The sequence below is a fragment of the Bacidia gigantensis genome (genome assembly GCF_019456465.1).
Source record: "Bacidia gigantensis strain McMullin 20006 chromosome Unknown contig_295, whole genome shotgun sequence".
In the NCBI taxonomy this organism is placed as follows: Eukaryota; Fungi; Ascomycota; class Lecanoromycetes; order Lecanorales; family Ramalinaceae; genus Bacidia; species Bacidia gigantensis.
The window spans coordinates 542,022-565,431 of record NW_025408608.1 but is presented as its reverse complement, the minus strand read 5'-3'; the positions used below and the strand labels follow the sequence as shown (position 1 = coordinate 565,431).

At 21.6% G+C, this 23,410-nt stretch overlaps 2 protein-coding genes across 2 annotated transcripts; both read left to right on the top strand.

Moving 5' to 3' along the window:
* Window positions 1–231: 231 nt before the first annotated feature.
* Window positions 232–606, top strand: KY384_008228 (uncharacterized protein; the record flags this gene model as incomplete). The annotated part of the gene is given in 2 exon segments (XM_044816717.1): window positions 232–412; window positions 428–606. 2 exon segments carry the CDS (start codon window positions 232–234, stop codon window positions 604–606), a joined length of 360 nt encoding a protein of 119 aa, XP_044666082.1.
* A 590-nt stretch (window positions 607–1,196) lies between these two features.
* KY384_008227 (uncharacterized protein) lies at window positions 1,197–3,167 on the top strand (the record flags this gene model as incomplete). The annotated part of the gene is made up of 4 exons (XM_044816716.1): window positions 1,197–1,296; window positions 2,467–2,581; window positions 2,629–2,822; window positions 2,875–3,167. The coding sequence occupies 4 exons, from the start codon at window positions 1,197–1,199 to the stop codon at window positions 3,165–3,167; spliced, it is 702 nt and encodes a 233-aa protein (XP_044666081.1).
* Between the last annotated feature and the right edge of the window lie 20,243 nt (window positions 3,168–23,410).

Here is a 23,410-nt window from a genome sequence, read left to right as displayed (position 1 = left end):
TCCAACAGTATGACAGGCAAGCTTGTTACCTAAGATCTCAATCAGCAAGTATCTCCCACCTTAGATTTTGCGAGGCTTACTTGCAGCAGTGCTCGCTTCACAACCCCTCCTTCTCACCATGTCCTCGCGGACTTTTGGGTCATACTGCCTCAGAGGTACGCAGCAATGACGAGCATTGCGCCCAGTGCCGGAAGCAGGATGTCTCTGCTGTGCTGAGCAACGGCAGCATCAATGAAGGGAACAGTTGGGCTAGCGGGTACACCGCCAGTACCTGTTCCTCCAGATCCAGTCCCGCTACCCGTAGCCGAGGGTGCAGTACCAGCAATACCGCCAGAACCGCCAGAAATCGGATATGGAGCAACTGAGGGATCGCTACCATTGGAGATTCGAGAAGGATTGCTGATGAGGCTGAGTAAGTAGCTGAAAGACTCGATGACTGTGGCTGATGGAACTGTCGTTGTATTGCCCGGCGTGACAGTCACGGTGGCCGAGGGTACAGTTGTGACACCTGGAGTGACGGTCACGGTGGTTGAGGGTACTGTGGTTACACTTGGTGTACCGCTTGTGCAGCCTGGAACAGGGAATGAGCCGTTGGGCGCGCCATAAGCAATGCAATTGTAGCTGCATAGCGCGTCTCCTGCTGTGGGCGACGATTGATAACCTGACTAGGATCAGCGAGTGTCGTCTTGCGAGGAGAGGATCAGTCTTTCAACGCAAGCTAAAGAGGAAAGTCACAGAAGTGTGTCATTCAAATTCTGAGTGCGAAGGCGTGCGTGGTGAAAGCTGACTGGAGATGCTTACATGGTGAGTACTTCACACCCAGCGGGGGAACAGCAGCAAGACTACAGGTTTGGTCAACTCCAGACTCTACGATCAGGTCAGGAGGGAAACCCTACTTGTCATTGCAATTTCCAGGAATGCCATGTCCAGACCCGTCACAGCGAATGATGATGTTGGTCGTAAGGAAGCCACTGCTGGCACAGTACGCAGCGTTTGATTTGGCACAGGTGAATGATCCGTCCGGATTGCTGGATGAACTTACTGTCAACAAGATGCCATATGAAAGGAGAAAAGGGCTGAACAGGCTTACGATGTCACTTGCGACGCGACGAGTGTTGCCGACATGCTTAAAGCAACAACAAAAGCTGCGGTACGCATTGTGTGAGATGCTTTGATTGCTTAGCCAAACGAATGTGATGCTAGGGATCCGAGGTGAAGAGGTGGATGAACGAAAGAAGTTGTATGTGGACGAGCGATGGAGAGTGAGTGCAGGAGATGTCACGGAGGAGAAATTTGGTAGGTTGCACCTTCCAGTACGAAGCAATTGCAGTGATGAGGGCGCTAGTACGCGCTAATCGCCGGAATAGGAGGTTTACACACCAGCTCAACAAGAACGATATGCCGTCTTTCGCTCTATGGGTAAGAGAATTCACCTGAGAAGTGAATATGGTACTGCTAGCAAGGTAAGATTGAACGGGGCTTGGGTCATACGAAGACGAAGCTGCCATTTCCAAGCGCTAATATTACCTTGCATAGCTTCTGATATTATTAGATCCCTAGCTATTTGAAGAAGCAGCGTTGTAGGTGGACAAATTCCTGGCAATTCGTTGCTGTGTGGAATCATTTCGAACCCGATGTGCACGTCGAGGACTCGAGGTTGTCATTTGTGAACCGTGTCAAAGAACAATACACATTAGTTGCCACTTTCAATCTTCAACCTTGTAAGCTTTGACCTTACGTTCCTTACTCTGTACCACAGTTTTCCTGTTCTGCCTTTTCTGTTCCTGATCTCGTCAACAATCGGTCTATGAGCGCCAAGTTCTCTTCATGTCGAAACTGAGCAAATGACCTTTTAAGTCAGATAGATTTTGGCACTCTCGAGCTCGATTCAATAATCCATTGATTTAGAAATGGAATTTCTGTGCTAATAAAAAGAACCTCAGCTGGTCTCTCAACGGCCACCACATTTAGCAAGCAAACCGGTTGTAGAAAATTTGAGGGTTGCGTGCCTTTCTGTTCCTGCATTAGCCTGGCACAAAGGCTTGCGGATACGTAATGGGAGTTAAGGTAGTTCGGGTGAGGGGAAGTTCCCGAAGACCAATGTGGATCATCCTGCGAACTGCCCCCATTGTTCAGCTGCCTTCTCTTGACAAGCTGAGGTCAAGGTCTACTTTCATCTTCTCTCAAGCTACGCTCAAAGGTCCAGCAAGATGTACGAAAGTCAAATATCGTTTACGCTAGACACCACGTGTGGCTGGTAAGTCGTCGCAACTTCCACTGATTGACAAGGACTTAGACTTTTCAGGTGTTATCTAGCAAAGAAAAGGTAATGTTCAGAAATTCCTTGAATATAGGCTAAGGCTCATATCAGACTGCACCTTGGTACTTAGCGCTTGCTTTCCCCTTCATCTTTCCACAGTCTACCCGCTGTGTCCTGTCAGGTGCTAAAGGCGATTGTTTTTCAAGCTCTGGATCAGTTTCGTTCATCTTCTTCTGCAAGTGATGTCAAATTCACGATCAAGTATTTCCCTTACCAGCTCTATCCTGATGCAAGCCAAGAAGGTGAAGATGTATCCGAGTGGTAAGCTAGCCGTCTGCCTGAATTACTGGCAGCTCAACGCCTTACAGGTATAGAAATACAAAATTTCATGGCTCTGAAGAACAAATGGAGAAGTACAAACTTCTTATGTCAGCGAATGGCGTTGATGCTGGCATTCACTTCAAATTCCATGGATCCATAGCAAATTCCCTTAATGCTCATCGACTGATCCAACATTATCAAGAGGAGGATGGACTGGACACAGCAGATCGCATTGTTGACTGTATGAACGACTTCCTATGAACGGTAATGATGCAGAGCTCACCTACGTCTAGCGTTGTACAAACAATTCTTCGAGCAAGAGAAGCATCCATCAGCGGCAGAAACCTTGACCAAAGCGGCCACTGACGCAGGTATTGATCAAGCAAAAGCAAAATCTTTCGTCAACGATGAATATGAGGGTCTGCAAGACACGAAGATGTTGATCCGAGAGCAAGCCGGCAACGGTGTAGATTCAGTGCCTTATGTTGTCTTAGAAGGCAGGAGAAGAGACATCACGCTTGTTGGGGCAAAGGAAGTAGGTGAATATGTGAAGGAGATGGAGAAGATTGCAAAGGAGACGAAATGAACTTGCTGCAGGCTGGAATCTGAATGATTGGTTGTTGGATGGTTTAGCCAATACTCCAGACTGTTGTTGTTCTTGGTCAAATTGATGAAAGGCACTTTGCGATTTGGACCTCGACAAATGAAGATTCGGCAGAATAATATTCGTCCTAGTGAAACGGGCGCCCTTTCCTGCTTCTAATTTGGCGCAGCCTCTTGGGGCAAGGCGTCAGGCCTTGGCTCACCCGTCGCTTTGTGCGCACTATCCCATCGGCTGCTGGGTGCCTTAACTCCGAGATTTCAGCCCTCCAGAATAAATCCTTTATATCTTAACCAATATACCTTTAAATAACATAAAATTAAAAGTACAAGCTTTTATAATGCTATAGTTGATTATAATAAAGTTAACTTTATTAAAAATAATATATTAATAGTAAATATAAAGTTTTAAAATCTTTTTCTTTTTTTTAAAATTTTTATAATAAGAAAATATACCTAAATATATGTTCGCTTGCGCTAAAAAGCTTATATATTATTAATATAATTTATAAGTCTTTAAATATAAGATTTTATTATATATTATCTTTTAATATTATTTATTATTAAAATTTTAAAATAAAGTATTAAGAGCTTATATCTAGTTTAAGGATATTATATTATTCTTCTCTAGAAACCTAATTTAAATAATATATATATAGGCGCTAATGCTATTAGCGTATTATGCAATGCGCTATATATATAACAATTACCCTTATTAAAAAAAGCTTATCTATAAGTATAAAAAATAATATTAAAGTAGATATTAAGAATTCTTTTTAAGGGAGTTAATAGCGTGTTCCTCTTAGGAGGTTAATAGCGGGGCATTATTTACAATAAATAGCGGGAAACTCATCTTTTATTAGTTAAATATATTCTCTATAAGTTTGTTATCGTTAAGCTTAGTTTTAATTACTATTTTAAGTTTTTGCTAACGCCTAAGTTTATTTAGTTTTTATAGAAACAAAGGTAGTAATAGTAAGTTATAGTTAAATTATAATAGCTATTTTTAAATAGCTAGGGATTCTAGCTAAAAATCCTATTTATTATATTCTTTTAATATAAATTTAAATTATAAAAATTTTTAAATAAGTATTTTCTTAGCCTATAAACTACTAGCCTTATTTTTTTATAATTTATCTAAATAATTATTAAATTTATTTTTAGAAAAATACTTATAGCTTTAAAGAAATACTTTAAAATTAATATTTATAAAATTATTAAAATTTATTCTTACTATATAATTATCTATTCTACTTCTATTTATAGCTTTAGCTAAATATTTTATTATATTAGAAAAATATTAAATTATTTTAATTAACTTTTTTTTACCTATATTTTAAAATTTTTCTATATTATAAATAAAAGTAATTATAAATTATATACTTAATAAAGACTTTAAAAACTAACTTTTACTTATTAAAAACTTTAGAAATCCTTTTAAAGGAATAGTTATATAAGAACTTTGCGCTAAAAAAGTTAGAGAATTATATTATATACTTATAGCCATCTATTAGGGTACTAATTTTTATTAGAGATATAGATTTTACCTTTTTAAAAGCAAAAGATTATTAGGTAGAAAATAGAATATAATAAAATTTAAATTTCTTAATAAAAATTAGGAAATAAGATACTTTAAAGCTAGATAATTTATAGCTGCTTATTAAAGTATTATATAGTTTATATATCTAAAAAGTAGGCTTTAACTCTTTTAAAATAAAGGATTTTATTAATATAGTATTTTTATATCTTATAGTATATATTTCTAAACTAGTTATATTTTATTATTAGAATTTTTTAACTTATTTATAAAGTAATAATTAAACTTAAAGTTAGCTTTTAATAAGTTTATAAAGGCGATTCTATTAATTATATTATTTATTATATTTTCTTTACCTTTTAGGAAATATATTAAGTTATTTTTAACTTTAACTACTTAGCTTTTAGAATAATTAAAAAAAAAAACTAATAAGTTTAAAAAAGTAGCTTTTCTTTTATCCTAGTAGTATATATCTTTAGGGCTAGCTTTTAATAGGTTTATAAAGGTACTTTTATTAATTATATTATTTATTATATTATTATTATTTTTTAAAAAATCTATAAAAATATTTTTAATTATAATAAAGTTTTCTTATATTAATAATATTTTTATTAAAATAATAATTATTTATTTAATTTTAATTTTTTTTTTTTTTTTTTTTATAGTATTAATAATAGTTATAACTTCTATAGCTAAAATAATATTAAGCTTATAATTTAAATAAAGCTATTTAATTAATATATATAAAAGTAGAGGGGTATTATACTATATAATATAATTTTTACTTAGATATTAGCTATTATATTAATATTCTTATAAAAAAATAGCTATTTATAGTAATTTCTTAGCTTAAGTACTTTTATTTCTAAAGTATTAATAAATATTATAATAAAGATAATACTATATTCTATTTATTCTTAATATTTTAGTTATATAGCTAATACTAATAAAAAGTTTAGCTAATATTAATTTATTATTACTATTAAATTAAAAATAGTAAATTCTTTAAATATAAATTAAATTATATATTAAATAATATATTATTTAATTATTTATTAAAATATTATAAAACTTATTAATAATTTCTAATTTTATATCTAAAGATAGCTAAAATGTAAGTAGGGGTATTTTTACTATTTCTATAGTTTTTACTTACTTTTTTTTTTTAACTTTTAATTTTTTTAAAATATTTTTAAGATTTTTAAATAAAAAATAATATTTTTTATAATTAATATTATAGTAATCTAAAATTATAATAATATCTACTTATTAGTAATACTTTAATATTTTATTATAATATTTTAAAAAGTTATTTATAAATAGTATTAATTATTTAATAATAAGTAGTAAAGAGTTAGGAAAGACTATTATTAATATTATTACTTATCCTCTTTAATAATATTAATTCTAAATTTCTTATTTATTAAAAAAAAGTTTATTTATACCTTCTTAGCTAAATAAATTTATAATTTAATTATAATATAGCTATTAATTAAAGTAATTAAAATACTTTAATAAAGTAAAGTAGCTAGAAAAAGTAAAATAATTAAAGTTTTTAACAATTTATTAAAGTTTAAAATATATATAATTATCCTTAAAAATATTAAACTAGTTTAACTAGCAGCTTTTTCCTAGTTAAAGCCTTTATAAAACCTTTATTTTAGCCTTTTCTAATATTTACTTTCTAGTATAGTTAAAAATATCTATATTTAATTAATTTTAATTATTATAGTTTATAACTTTAATAATAATTAATATCTTTCTATATTAGTATTTATTTATAAATATAAGATATAGATTTAAAACTAGGTTTAAGTTAGAAATATTATTTAAATTAGTTCTATTAAAAAAGTTAAAATTAAGCTACTATTAAAGCTTAGTTTTTATAGTAAAGTTAAAATTATTAATATAGTCTTATAATAGCTTTATTTGCCTATTCTTATTTAATTACTTTTAAAGATATTTAGCTAAGTATACTTAGCTTAATAGGATAGTAAAAGATTATTCTATAAATAGTTTTTATAATAAATTATTTTTATTAAAATTAATATTAATTTTATAACTTTTATATTTAAAAAGATTAAATTATTTTTAAATAGTAAATACTTAATATAATATAAAGAGTTATATAGCTTCTAATTTTATTAAAAGATTTTTAGTATAGGGTTTTTAGCTAGAAAGCTAAGCTTCCCTAATATCTCTAGGAAGCTTTTTTACTTTAAATTAGATTTTTATTTTTATAAGGTTTTTTAGTTTAAAGCTTATATAATTATAATAAGTAAAAAGCTTATTATTAAGTAAATGCCTTAAATTATATACTAGGCCTTTCCTAATATTAATTATTTAGGTTCTACTATTATTATTATAATTTATAAGTATATAAAGCGTTAGAAATATATTAAAATAATAGTTTTTATTAAAGTTATTACTTAAAAGTAATAATAATATTAATAGAAATAGAAGATAAAACTAATAAAAAAATTAAAAGTAATAATTAATTAAAGTTATATTAAATTTATTTATTAAAGTTAAGAAATAATATTTAGCTTTAGTACCTTTTTTTAAAGTACTTAATAACCTAAAGGATATCCTTTTTTAGCTTTTAAATAAGTTTAAAAATTATTTCCTTATAATTTTTCTATTTTATTTTATATCTATAGATATATCTTTACTTTTTATAATAAAATATTTTTTAATAATATAGTTATTATTCCTATCTATTATAATAAGTTTAAAAAAGGGATTTCCCTTTTATAAGTATTATTATAAGCTTATTTAAAGTAAATAACTAAGATAATAAAGTATATTTATTTTATAGAAGGGGAAGCTTAAGTTAGTAAGCGAGTTTTCTTATTTTATTAGTAATCTTAAAAAAGCCTACTTTTTTTATTAAAAATAAAAAAAAATATAAAAAGTAATATTTAAAAGTTTTAGTTTTTACTAGTTTAATATATACTACGTCTTCTAAATTAAAAAGCCTATATTTTTTATTAAATATAATTGCTATTTTAGTTTATATTAAATAAATAGTAAAGTTAATATTTTTATAAATTTATTAATAATAATATAAAAAGTTTTCTATTAATTTATTTATTATTAAAGCTAATAAAAGATTAAGTAGTTTATAGGGAAGAACTTTATAGAAGGTTTTAAAAAGAGTTATACCTATTATAAAGCTAATAGATATATTAAAAGTATATTTAACTTCTATAATATATTTATTCTAGTTTTCTTTATATTACTTTATAAATAAATAGTATAGTACTATTTTAATAGTTTAATTTATTTTTTCTGCCTATTTATCTACTAATAAATAATATATTATTATTATACTTAAAGCAACTTTATACTTCTTAAATAAAGCTTTTTAAAATTTACTAATAAATTTTAAATTTTTATTAAAGAAAATTCTAGTAGGCTAGCCCTATAATCTATAAATATACTCTTAATATATATATATTTATTCTTCTATTATTTATATTTTTTTACTAGAAACTAATTTAATAAATTTAAATATTTTATCTATAGTATTAAATATTATATTATAGCCTTTAAAAGTTAAAAGCAATTTAATAATAAAATTAATTAAGATTTCTTCTAATAGTATTACTATTTTATTAATAAAATAAAGTTATTTATATAAAAGCTTTTTTAATATTTTAGAAAATTAATATAAAAAACAATTCTTAATATATTTTTTAATAGCTTTATATAGTTTAGAGAAAAAAACTAAATACTTAAGCTATTAATAGGTGTAAGTAATATTTTTATAAGTATAGAAGTTATACTTATAGTTTAAAATTAACCTAACTAGTTTAGCTAGTATATAGAGATAATTTAAGTTTTTACTAATATAATATAGAAGCTTTTTCTTAGTATTTAATTTAAAAAATTAATATATAGTTTAGATACTATCCTTATTATTAGTAAAAGCTTTTATAATTTCTTCTAATTTTTTATATATTTTTAAAAAAGTTAAATCTATAAGAAGTACTTTTAATATTTGTGTTAAGAAGTTATTATTAACTAAAATAAAGCTTATAGGAAAAATTTATATAACTATATCCTTTAAAAGGTTAATAAGAAAATAATTATTTAAAGGAATTTAGAAAAAGCTATCTATATTTCTATATAACTTTTTTTTATAATATATTATCTTTATTTAAAGGTTGAAAAATAATAAATAAAGTGCTTATTTATTTAATTTAATACTTTTTCTCCTAGTAGTTTTATTTTATAATATAGACTTTAAGGCAATATAGTTTATAACTACTATAAAGTTATTACTATTAAAATATTATAAAAGCTTAAAAAGAGCTTAAATAAAAGCTTCTACTTTAAGCTTAGTAGCTTAATATCTAGTCTTAGTAGAGTTAAAGTCTTTAAAGAAATAAAAAATTAGTTTTTTAATACTATTTAAACCTTTTTAATATAATATTATACTATAGCTTTTTTCTTTACTATTATCTATATATAAAATAAAAAGCTTATTAAAATTAGGAAAGGCTAGAGTTAAGGCGTTATATAACTTTTATTTAAAAAATTCCTATATTTTAAAGTATATAAAACTAGTATTTAAAAAAGTTTTAAATTAAAAGTTATTTTAGGTTTTATTATTAGTTAAGCTATAGGTATTATTATTTTTAAGCTTATAAACTTTTTACTTTAATAATAAGGATATTAATTTAAAATAAAAGTTTTATATAAAAGGTTTAATTTTAATTTATTATATATATTTCTTTTAGTAGTTTCCCTTAATAGTAGTATATTTAAAACTTTTAATTTTAAGCTATATTAATAGTCTAATAATAGAAATAAAATAATATATAAATTTCCTATAATACTTAAAGAATCTTATATTAACTTCTAATTTATAGAAAGTTTTAGGAAATTTTATCTTTTTTATAGCTTTAACTTTCTCCTCTATTATATTAAAATTAAGCTTTAATATATAATAACTTAATATAGTAATATTAAAATATATAAAATAATACTTATTTAAAGATAATATAATTCTACTTTCCTTTAGGATACTAAAAATATTATTAAAATAATAGAAATATTTTTTTATTAAAGAAAACTAAATAATAATATTATTTATATATATTAATATAAATTCTTATAAATAAAAGGAAAGTAAGTCTTCTATTTAATACTAAAAAAATCCTAGTATATTTATAAAGCCTATAATAGAAATAGTAAGCTATTCTTATTTTTTATAGGGTATAATAAATATAGTTTTTTATTAATTTAATTTTTTAATTAATTATTAGAAAAAGCCTTTTATTAAGTTAATTAATAAGAAAATTATTAAACTATTTAATACCCTAAGAATAATATCTTATTTAGAAAGCAAATAGATATCTAAATAAAGCTAAGTATTAATCTTTTTTAAATTAATTATTATATATAATTTATTATTTTTCTATATTATAAAAGCAGGAGAAAATATTAGGGAAAGTATACCTAATAATATTTTTTCTATTTAATTTTATTTAATAAAGGGGTTAAAAACGCTATTAATAGCTTTATAATTATATATTAATAAATTATATAAGTTTTACTTAAAGCTTTCTAAATTAGACTTATCTTAAAAAGAGATTAATATTTTAATACTATTGTTAAATTTACTTAATTTAGGTTAAAAAAGTTTATAATATTTATTTAAAATAGATTAAATATACTAGGAATATTTTTTACCTTAGTATAATAAAATATTTGCTAAAGCTATTAATAATTCTAAATAATTAATAATATAAGGTATATTTACTTTATCTTAAAATCTTTTAATAAAAATTTTAATAAAATTAAAGTTAACTAATATTTCTTTTAAGTTTTTTAAAAAAAGTATTTAATTAAGGAACTACTCTTTATATATTTTTATATTATATTTACTAAAATTTATTAAAAGGACTAATTATAGATTATTTAAAATTATACTTTATATTAAAGAATAAAAAGTATTAATAGATAAATTTATTAAAAGTATAAAAAAGAAAAGATATATATTATTTTTTATTAAAGGTCTATATTTAAATAAAATATTTATATTATATTCTATTAGTACTATATATACTTATATAGTATAGAAGTTTACTTTTTTCCTTTTAAGCTAATAATAAATAAATAGCTTAATTAGCAAAATATTAATTACTTTTTTAATAATAAATAAAAAAGTATTTAAAAAAATTAATTTTAAAAAAAATAAAACTAATAATAAAGCTTAAATTAAAATTTTTAAATTTTTACTTATAAAAATAAAATTACTATTATTGCTTTATAGTATATATAGCTTATTTAACTTAATAATATTTATTTTAACTAAAAGGCTATATAATAAATAAGGGATAATATATAGTTTTTTTATAATATAAATTTCCTTTTTATTATTTATTCTTAAATTAATATTTAATTAAATATATATTTAAAAGAATATATTACTTAAGTTTATACCTTAATATTAAAGTCGCTAGCCCTATAATATTATATATAGCTTAGTAGTTATAAAAAAAGTATTATAAAAAGTTTCTAATATTAATAATACTAAAAAACTAATATTTAAATAAAAATTCATAATTTATTTATTAATAATATAATATTAATAATAAATATTAAAAAAGTTTTTAAAATATATTCTTAGATTCTTAAATAAAAGCAGCTTAACTATAAATATTTTTATAATAAAATTTAAAATATTAAAAACTAAAGTAGATTTATTAGAAATAAATAATATAAAATTATTATTATTAATATTAATAATTATAGGGGCTATATTAGCTAAAATTCCTGCACTATTTCCCCTACTAATAAGTTTTTTCCTTATTAATAAAAATATTTTTAAGTATTTTAAAAGTTTCTATATTATAAGAATTTAATTATTAATTTATTATTTTTATATTTACTATATTTTCTTTATTTTATAGTTTAACCTAAAGTATTTTTTTAGTTTTTAAACTTATATAGTCTATATTTTAATAATTTCCTTTATATTTATAACAAGGATAAGCTAAAAGCCTTTTTATTTAAAATACGCTAGTAGGTATCTATAAACTAATAAATATTAAGCCTTAATTATATTAATAATTTAATTTTAATTTATAATTTAAATTGTGTAAATAATATAAAGTCTTTTTTTTAATAAAATCTTTTATATTACTATTAAGTTATTTTTTTAATAAGTTTATACCTATTAATATAGAATTAAAAAAGTATTATATATAGTTTTAAAGGGAATAACTTTTTTAATTAGCTAGAGCTAAAGCTTTTTAATATTTTAATTCTATAAAAATTTTCTTTATTACTTCTTTATTTCTTTTTATATAATAATTAAAACTTTTAATAGTATTAAAATTACTTATTAGGGTAGCTAAAGCTAAACTTATATTTAATTTTTATTAAAAATATTCTATTATTATATATTTATTTATAATTCTTACTTTAAGTAGGAGATTAATTTTTTATAAGAAATATTATTATAAAAATATATTACTTTTCTTAAAGCTAAAATAAAGGGATTTTATTTTTCTTATATTTTTAAAATAGTTTAGCTAATATTCTCTTAATAGTTTATCCTTTTAATATATTAAGCTAGAATTTAAATTATAGTAAATTATATTAAAAAAGTTATTATATTATTTAATTACTTAACTTTAAAAGTATAGTAAAAGAATATAAAAAACTACTATATTTCCTTTAATTTTTATTATATATTTAAAGTATTAAATAAAAAAGTTTATTCTATAGCTTTTTATATTTAAAAGATTTTAAAATATAATATTAATAAGGCAGAGCGACTTTTCTTACTAAGATAAGTACTTTTTTAAAAGTTTTTAATTATTTACTTAAAGAAGTTATTTAAATAATAAATATTAATAAAGCTAATAAAATTATAAATTCTTTAGTTTTTTATATTATAGCTAATAATTACTTAAATTTAAAATTATTTTAAGTTTTTAATATTTTTTAAAAATTTCTAAATAAAAATTTAACTTATAAGCTTATTAAGGATTATAAAGCTAAGTAAAAGGTAGCTTTTATAATTATAGCTTTAATAATTATTATTTTTATAACTATTAAAGCTAATGAATTTTTTAGTATTTTTTTCTTTAAAATAATAATATAAAAATATTATATTATTTATTAAAAGTACTATATTAAAGCAGTAATAATTAGTAATTTTAGAATATATAAGCATTTATACTAAGCTATATATCTTTACCTTTAGTTTTTAATAAAATAGTCTAAAGAATAGTACCTTATTATCTATATTATATTCTTTATTTTAAATAATAAGTTGCTTTACTTTATATATATTATAGAGGCAATATTATCTCTTATTAATAATAAATATATAAGCTTTAAGAAAAAGTAAAGTAAAATTCCCTCTTTAAATAAATATTAATAGAATTTTAGTATCTTATTATTACACTATAGTTTGCCACATATATAGAAGCGTGGATCGGCGATCCAACTTGCTAAGGAGCGGGGAAACGTCTTAGAGCCTGCCACTAAAGGTAGGGGATCCTATATTAAATAATAGGGATCCCTACTTTCTTTTGGCAGGAATTAGTTCTTCCTTTATAGTTTTTCCAAAATTTCTATAAAATTAAGTGCCTATTAGAAACCTATTGGAATCTAATAGGAGCCTTTTTTACATATATTTCTAATACTATTCTATACTATGTATCCAAATCTTAATAGTTTTAACTCCTCTTTATTTTATATAATTTGGAATAAGTTAAAGTATAACTTTAAACATATAAGATCAACCGACAGCTATAGTATATATGCTAGCTATTAATATAATTTTTACGCAAAAACGTATATAAAATATAGGCAATATATTGTAATAATAACTATTATGCTGCTTTAAAGCTAGTAATTTATTTTGGGGTATTATAATAAAAACGTGAAATACTTATATATAAAATAATAGTTTTCTAATAAAATCTTAATAAAGTTCTAATAAAAAAATATTAACTCTTTTAGACAATTTAAGTACTAGTAATACTTAGTAAAATATTAAAAATAAAATTAAATAGCTTAATTAAAATATTATATAATATAAGTAGCAAGCTAAACTAAAGTAAACACATAGATAAAACACGCTAGCTTATAGTTATATTAATAAAAATAAAAATTTTCTTAAATTATTAAATTATAATAATTCAATAAATAAGCTAAGTTCTTATTTTAACTATTATAGCTTAGCTAGTAATAAGTTATAAAATAGATTTTTATACTATAGTTAGTTGCTATTATTTTCGGGTATAAAATAAATAAGTAAAGATATTCTAGTAATAATACTTTTAATATTTAAAAAATAAACTTTAAATTAAAGGCTTATCCCTAGTTAATAGCTTACTTAAATAGAGCTTTTTTATTGTTATAAGCTAAAGTTAAGTAACTACCTACTATATAAAAATAATTTTACAGCAGAGCAGTATAAATAATAAGTATATTAAACTAATAATTAATTTATAATAACTAATATTAATCTAAACAACGTAGGGAAAGTTTATTAGACTAATTAAGCTTTTTAAGGCAAGGTTTTAATAGCTTATATAAAGTATAAAAAAATATATAAAAATAATATAGTATAAAAAGAATTTTATAATTATTTTTTAAACTTGTAATCTATTAACTTTATTTAGGTAGATAATACTTTAAATACTTATTTAACTATTTACTAAAAGTCTAACTAATTTGTATTTAACTATAATCTTTATATAAAGAAATTAAAAACTTTTATAAAGAACTTTTTAATAGAAAAGTTTAAGGCTTAAAGGTTTATTAAAAAGATTAAAAAGCTTTTACATATATTTTGTTATTAAATCTAGAAAAACTTTCTAGAGGTAACGTGAAAGGAGTAGTTGGAGATAGTATTAAATTTAGAAAACGCTAATCTTTTTATTAAAAGCTAACTAAGTCTTTTTAATTTAAATTTTTAGAAATTAAATTAGAAACTTTAAAGTAATTTTAATTTATTAAATTCGAAAAAACGTAGGTTTAATACTATAGCTTCTTTAAAACCTTAGCAGATACTTAGCGGAAAGCTTATAGAAAAAAGTAATAAGTTGTAATATATATACTAGAATTATAAAAAGTATAAGTATTTATTAAATAAATACTTTAAATTAAAAAATATAACTAAAATTAAAGCTATATAGGCCGAAGCTAAAAACGAAGCTAATAAAGCTTTGAAAAAGTTGGGAAAAAATAAAAAAATAAAAAAATAGTTTTATTACCAAAGCTTTATTCCTATATTAAAACTATTAAAAAAGTTAAATTAGTCGCTAAAATAGTAATAAAAATAGGATATAAAAGCGGCAATATATATTTAAATTTTAAATTAAAGTTAAACTTTATTTTAAGTGCATTTATACTTAAACTTAGCTTTATAAAAGCTAAGAACCTTTAATTACTGTTGATAGTAAGCTTTAATAGGAAATATATATATTATAATACTATATATAATATCTCCTAAGCTGCTATTAATATATAAAATTATTAGAAATATTATAAAAATCGCTTTTATACTATAAATAAGCTTGAATAAAACTTGCTTATTAGATTATTAGCTAAATATTTATTAGCTATTATCTTTAATATAAAATATTTAAAATAGCACTTTAATTAAAGTATAAATATATAGAAAAGTTATATTTAGAAACCTAAAACCTTTATTAAAAGTCTAAAAGCGGAATTATATATTTATATTTTAATACTAGTTGGGATAACGGATAAAGAAAAGTTTTATTTAACTATTTTATTATTGTAAATCTAAAAGTATAAGGATATTTTCTTTAAAGAAGAAGCAAATAGACTTTTTAAGCTTAAAGTAAATAATTATACTATTGACTTAAATAGATAGGATCCTTTATATAAGTTTATTTATAATTTATTAAATAATAAACTAATAAAGTTATATTAATATATTAATAATACTTTTAATAAAAAATAAATTAAATATTTAGTTTCTTTTACTAAAGCTTTTATTTTTTTTGTACCTAAGAAGGATAGAAAGCTATGTCTTTATATAAACTATTATAGGTTAAATAAAGTTACTATTAAGAATTAATATTTTTTACCCTTAATTATAGAAACTTTTAATTAGCTAAGTAATATAAAGTTTTTTTCTAAAATAAATCTAAAAAACGCTTATTATTGTATTAGGATTAAGGAAGGCAACAAATAAAAGACAGTATTTAAGACTAAATATAGTTATTTTAAATATATAATTATATTATTTAGCTTAGCTAATGCTTTAACTATATTTTAAGCCTATATTAATTAAGCTTTAACTAGTTTAGTAGATATTTTTTGCATAGTATACTTTAATAATATCTTAGTATATTCTAAGTCTAAAAATAGTATTAAAACTATATTAGAAAGGTATTAAAACGTCTTTATAAATACTCTTTATTTATAAACTTAAATAAATATAAATTTATAACTAATTGTTTAAAATTCTTAAAATTTATTATCTCTACTAAAGGGGTATTAATAAATCCTAAAAAAGTTAAAGCTATTATAGAATAGCTTATCCCTAAAAGTTATTATAATATTTAAATATTTTTAAGCTTTATAAACTTCTATCGCCGCTTTATTGAAGCCTATTTAAAGAAATTAGCCTTATTAATAAATCTATTAAAAGGCAGTAAAAATAATAAAAAGCTTAAGCTATTACAATAGTCTACTAAAACCAATACTACTTTTAAGAACCTATGCGATACTTTTATAAAAGTACTACTTATATAGTATTTTTATATATAAAAAAAGATTAAAATAGAGACTAATACTTTTAGTTATAGAATAGCTATAATTATATCTTAGTAAGACAATAAAAACTACTAAAAACCTATAGCTTTCTAGTCTTAGAAGATAATTAATATTAAATAAAACTATAAAATATATAATTAAGAGTTATTTATAATTATTAAGTATTTTAAGCAATAGTACTATTACCTTAAAGGTGCTTTTTACTTAATAAAAATATATTTTAATTATAATAATCTTAAAAGCTTTATAAAAGTTAAAAAACTTAATAGGCGATAGCGTTGTTGTATTATAAAGCTGTTTGCTATAAACTTTGAAATTTTCTATAAACTAGAGAAAACGAATCTAGTAGATGTACTATCCTAGCGCCTTAATTATAAAAAGTTAAGCTAAAATATATTAAGAATATTACTAACTTTATAAAATAAGCTAAATCTCTTAAAAAGGCTAAATAGTATACCTACTATAGTATACTTTCTTAAAGTTAAATATAAGGTTAAAAGTAGACTTTAAAGAAAACTTAAGAAATTTTTTATAGCAAAGCTAAAAAAATAAAATAATTTAGTATTTACTTAATAGTTAAGTAATATGCCTTTAATAGAGTTTTATAAAGTTAGTTTTATTGCTAAGAATAGTAATTATAAATATTACCTCCTACGTTCTACTATATAAAAAACTATAATAAATAAAACAGTTTATAATAGTATATTAGTTCCTATTAGTTATATAATTTAATAGCTTTAAAAAAGGGACATTTTCTTATTAACGAAGCTAGAGGAGCTTAAGTAAGCTAATAAACTAGGCGATTAAAGCGTAAATACTAGTAGGAATCTATTATTCTTTAGTTCTTTATATATACTAGAAGGACTTGCTCTAAAATAAGAGCTTATTATAAAATACTATAATAATCTTTTAGCTAAATATTTTGCTTATAAGAAAATATTAAAGCTCCTTTGCCAGAGTTTTAATTAGTTTAATATTTTAAAAGATATAAAAAAATACATTAAAACCTATAATATTTATTAGAAAATAAAAGTATATAGGTATAAATTATATAGTAAAATATAATTACTCTTTATTTTAAATAAGCCTTAGAGGGAAATTATATTAAACTTTATTACTAGTCTTCTAGCGAATACTTATAGTAATATTATATATAATACAATATTTATAGTTGTAGATAAATTTACGAAAATAGCTTATTATTTCCTATATAAAAAGACTATTATAGCTTTTAAGTTTATAAACTTTTTTATAAATTAAGTATTCTTTAAGTATAAAAACTTAAGTAGAATAGTAAATAATTGCAGCTTTTTATTTACTAGCACTTTTTAGTTAGAGGTATATTATAATTTTAAGATTAAAAGATAGCTAAATATAGCTTTTTATCTATAGACAAATAGTTAAATAAAAAAGCAAAATTAATCTCTTAAATAGTATTTATATATATACGTAAATGAAGAGTAAAATAATTAAATAAAGATCTTACTATTAGTTAAGTTTATATATAATAATTTAATTTATAATATAACTAGTAAAATTCCCTTTTTCCTTCTTTATAAATATTATTTAAAAATAGAAATATAGGCTAAGGATAGCTTTTTAGAAGGGAAGGTACCTATAGTAAAATAGCGTATATAAAATTTATAAAAGATTTATAAAAATCTTAAAGTTAAATAGTATAATATTCAAAAGAGATTAGTAAAGTATTATAACTAGAAATATAAGCTTATAAAATATTATGTTAGCAATATAATTCTTTTATTAATAAAAAATTTAAAGTTATAAAAACTTAGTAAGAAGCTATTTAAATACTTTGCTAGATTATATAAAATACTTAAAAGAATAAGTAAATAAGTATATAAGCTTATATTACTATAAAAAGTATAAATATATAATATATTTTATATATTATTATTAAAGTTATATTATACTTATAAAAATTAAGTTAATTTTAAATACTTTTTATTTAAGCTCTTATATAAAAAGGAAAAATGGGAAATAAAATTAATTAAAAACTAAAAAAATAAATAAAATTCTTTAAGTATTAATAGTAAATAGTACTTAATTAGATAAAAGGAATAACTATCTAAATATAATTAATAAGTATATAAAAATAATTTATAGCATTTTTTATACTTAAAGAAAATATATAATAAAAAGAATCTTAAATTAGCTAAAAAATATAAAATATACTATTTTGCTTAAAAAGCAAAAAAATATAAAATATACTATTTTGCTTAAAAAGCAAAAAAGCAGCTTAAGACTTTAGTAGAAGCCTATTAGAAAGCTATTAATCTTTAGGAAGTATCCTTAAGTAATAAAATTTTAGATTTTAGTTATATATACTACTTATAGGTATAAAATCGTAGAAAAACAGTAATTTAATAAAATCTTATTAGAAGTTATATAAACTTATAAAAAAGCTTTTAGGATATTCGTAAATAGTATATAATAAAAAGAAGTTTTAAGTCTAGGGAGCTTTATAAGAAAAGTAATAATAAGGAATAAAACTTTTAAAAAAAGCTTTAGAGATAGTTAAGTATTAGGGAATATATTAAGAAAGCAATAACATACTTTAGGGAAGATCTAGGTTATAAAGAAGCGTTAGGAACCTTTGTCGCCGCTAGCGTAGCAACTTTAGGAGCTATAGCTATAGGAAAATATTTTGTAACTAGGCTTTTAGGATATAGCGCATTAGTATTATAGTATATAGAAAGATTATTAATAGAGTTTATATATAAATATACTTTATTTTATACTTTTAATAATAATACTCTAAAATATATACTTTTTATTTAATACTAGTACTTCTCTACTCCCTAAAATACTATTATAAGGTATAAACTATTAAATATTTAGGAATTGAATTTTAGCAGCTTTATATAATTAATACTTCTTTTTAAAGCTATAAATAAACTATAAAAGCTTATTTTTTCCTTTTTTTAATAGTTTTAGAAGCTAAATTAATTAACTATTAGCAACTAATTTAGGAAGATTTATAATAAAGCCGGTATTAGAGGCTGCTAGTTATTATTAAATTTTAGAAAAAGGTCCTTAAAGTAGGGGCAGCTTATAAACTAGAATAAAAACGATATAAAGCATTTTTATTAATAATATTACTATATAAAAATTATATTATAGAAGGTTAGCTTTAAGCTATTATAGAGGTTAAAATAAAAGTAACTTTAGCTTAAACTTAAACTTTAGTTCTAGCTTTAGCTAAAGCTTTAATTATTATATTTTATAGTTAAATCTAATTATATTTTTAGATTCTTTATTATAAAAAAAGATAAAAGGACTATTATAATTAATAGGAATAGGACTACCTTAACTAAAAAAAATAAAATAACTAATATAAAAAGTAAAGCTACCTTAAGCAATAAAAATAAGACTAAAATTATTTCTATTATTAAAGCTAATATTAAAGCTTAATCCTTCTAAGAAAGTAGGAGAAGGAGAGCCCTAGTAGGCTAGGGCTAGCTTTATATCAACTTGTTATAATATAAATCTAGTGTATTTTAAATTAAAGCTTAGAATATTATATTAAAAAGCTAAATAGTTGCTACTAAGTTAATAAGCATAATAATACGCTATAGTTTTTTTTATTTTTTCTTTATTTAAAAGTTTATTAAATAGATAGAGGCGAAAAGCAATATAATTATTAATAAATAAGGAACGCTCCTTATAGTATAATCCTAATAGAGGTCTAGTATTAATAGATTTTAGTACTTTTTAAAGCTATTTTAAATTAAACTTAATACTTAGCAAAAGGGGAACAAACCTTTATAATAATAAACTAGATTAGTGGAGGTAGGCATTCTCCTTTTTTAGCTATTAAGAGTAGCTAAAAGTACTAGCTTTTCTAATAAGAAGCTTATTAATATAGCGGTTTTTACTATAGCTTTTAGATTAAGTATAATAAAAACTAAGAAATAAAGCAATCTTAGTCTTAGTCTTATATTTATACTATATTTTAATTGCATTATTTAAGGCTTTTACCTTAGCGATAACTTTAAGTATAATAGTTTTTATAAAGCTTTAAAATATCTAGGTAATATAGCTAAAAAGAGTAAAATAATCTATTAATTCTATTAGTAGCTATTATATAATTAGAATTAAATATAGATAAAATTTTTTAATATTTATAATCTTATATTACTTAAGATTTTTATAGTTTTTATTACTATAAGGTTAGTATATAATACCTATACTTAAGCTTTTATAGTAATAATGCTATAAATCTAAGTCTAGCTCCTTTTATTAAATCTTATAAAAATATTAATTATATAAAAAGAATAATAGTTTTATATAAATTAATATTTAATTATTTTCCTAGATTAGTATAGTTATTTAAGAGGGGCATTAGTATACTATTAAAAGGCGGCTATAATAAATTACTAAAAAGTATAGATTATACTAAAATAGATATAATAATTAAAAGTAAAAAGCAAATATAATAATAACTCTAGATTCTTATAATAAATAATTATAAAAAAAAAGATTTAGAATTAAAGAATTTTATTTATTTTAAAAAAAGTAGTAAATTCTAAGACTTAGAGCAAGTAAAAGCTAAATAAAAGCTAAAAGGGGCTAAGAAGTAAAGTAATTAACTTTTATTTCTATAGGGCAATATTATAATTTTAGGGTATATTAGCGTAAATAACGTAGTATATATATTTACTTTTAATATATTATATATTTACTACTTTAATAGTACTAAAAACCTTGCTTTACTACTTGATTATATAGCAATTATAATGTAAAATATATTATTAAAATATAAAGTCTAGCGGCTTAGCTATTATATTAGCGCCTAGGCTATAGATAGTTATTTAATAATATTGTAATTAGAGCATTTAAAAGTAAAGTAATATATAGCTTTTTCTTTTCTTTTTTTTTATAAGGTTTTAAAGGTTTTTAATAAAGTATAATTAAAGAGTATAGATAGTTTAAATTTAAATGTAGGGGCAGCGTACTTAAGCTTAAAGGCTATATTACATTTATTTATATAATAATATATATTATTATAAAGAATAAGAGAATACTTCTATAGTATACCTTACTATACCTATCTATATAAGTTAATATATAGATATAGAACTTTAAGTAATAGCCTATTATTAAAAGTATAATAGAACTTTAGCGGAACGCTAAGGATAGCGCTTTTTAGAGGGGAGGCAACTATTATATTATAGTTTACTATATATATAGAAGCGTAGATTGGCGATCTAGCTTGCTAAGGAGCAAAGGAAACGTTTTAGAGCCTGCTACTAAAAGTAGGGGATCTTATATTAAATAATAAGGATCCCTATTTTCTTTTAGCAAGAGTTAGTTCTTCCTTTATAGTTTTTCCAAAATTTCTATAAAATTAAATACTTGTCGGAAACCTATCAAAATCTAATAGGAGCCTTTTTTACATATATTTCTAATACTATTCCACACTACATGTCCAAGTCTTAACACTTATAAAGGTAAAAGTAGTGTTTATTAAGATAGAATTACCTAAAAAAGCTTTTAATTAAGTAAAATATTATTTTTTTATTAATTTTATAATATTAAAAGTAAAGTTTAATTATTATTTAATTAAATATATAATATTATATTACTATTAATATTAAGATTTCTAAGTAATATATTTAAGCTTATTTAGAATAAGTTTAGCTAGCTATTAAAATTAATTTTTATATAAAAAATATAGTTAAAATACTTTAAAGTTAATAAATTATTTATAATAACTTAGTAATAAGTTTCTCTTTTAGTCTTAGCTATAAGCTTATAAAAAGATTATATACTATAAATATCTAGCTTAATAATATAATATAAAACTTAATAATTAATTAATAAATTACTATTTTTAATTATCCTTAGTAAAAATAGAATATAAACTATATCTCTTTAATAGAAAATCTTTATATATCTTATTATTAAAATACTCTTTTTTTTAATTATATTAATCCTTCTTAAAATATAGTTAATAGTATTTTCCTTTTCTCTTTATAAAAAGCTTTATTTTTTAATAATATTTAATAGTAAGTTTATAGAAGGCTAGAGTAAAGGCTTTATATCTATTGCTTTATTAAACTCCCTAGCTATATTTTAATTTTAAAAACTAAAAATATAAAAATATATAAAAGACTTAAAAAGGCAGAGTATAAATATATATATAATAGGTAATAGATTTATTAATAAATAAAGATATAATAAATTTAAGTTTTTAAAGAAAATAGAAATTTATAATTACTTATATTTAATATTATAATAACTAAAATAGAAAAGTATATAGCTAAATAGGAAAGTATTATATAGCTATTTACTTCTAGCGTAGTAGAAATTATTAAATAGAAATAATATTAAAAATACTTTTAAAATATCTATTAATATAATACTCTTTTATAGTCCTTTTTTTAAAGATATTTACTAATTAGGACTAAAAGGTTGCTTAAAAGGGTTTTTACTAGTAGGAAAATTATAGCTAGCGGGAATTCCTATTTTATTAGCTAGTAGGAATTTCTATTTAGCGGGAATACCTATTTAGTAAAAGGTTTTATTAGACAATAGAGTAGAGGCTAATAGTTATAAATAGGTGTAGTGTATTAGAGGTTCCTCCTAAGCTATAAAACTGCTATTAAGCGTTAAGCGAGCTATAAAACTACTATTAAGCGTTGGGCGAGCTATAAAACCACTATTAAGCATCTAGTAGGGAGGGTAGAAAACTACTAATATATTTTCCTCTAAATCTTATAAAATTACTAATAGGTTTATAAAAGTTATTATTAATTATTAAGAACTTATATTTAGTTTAAAAGTATTATATTATTCTTCTCTAGAAACCTAATTTAAATAATATATATATAGGCGCTAATACTATTAATATATTATATAATATACTATATATATAATATAAAGTTTAT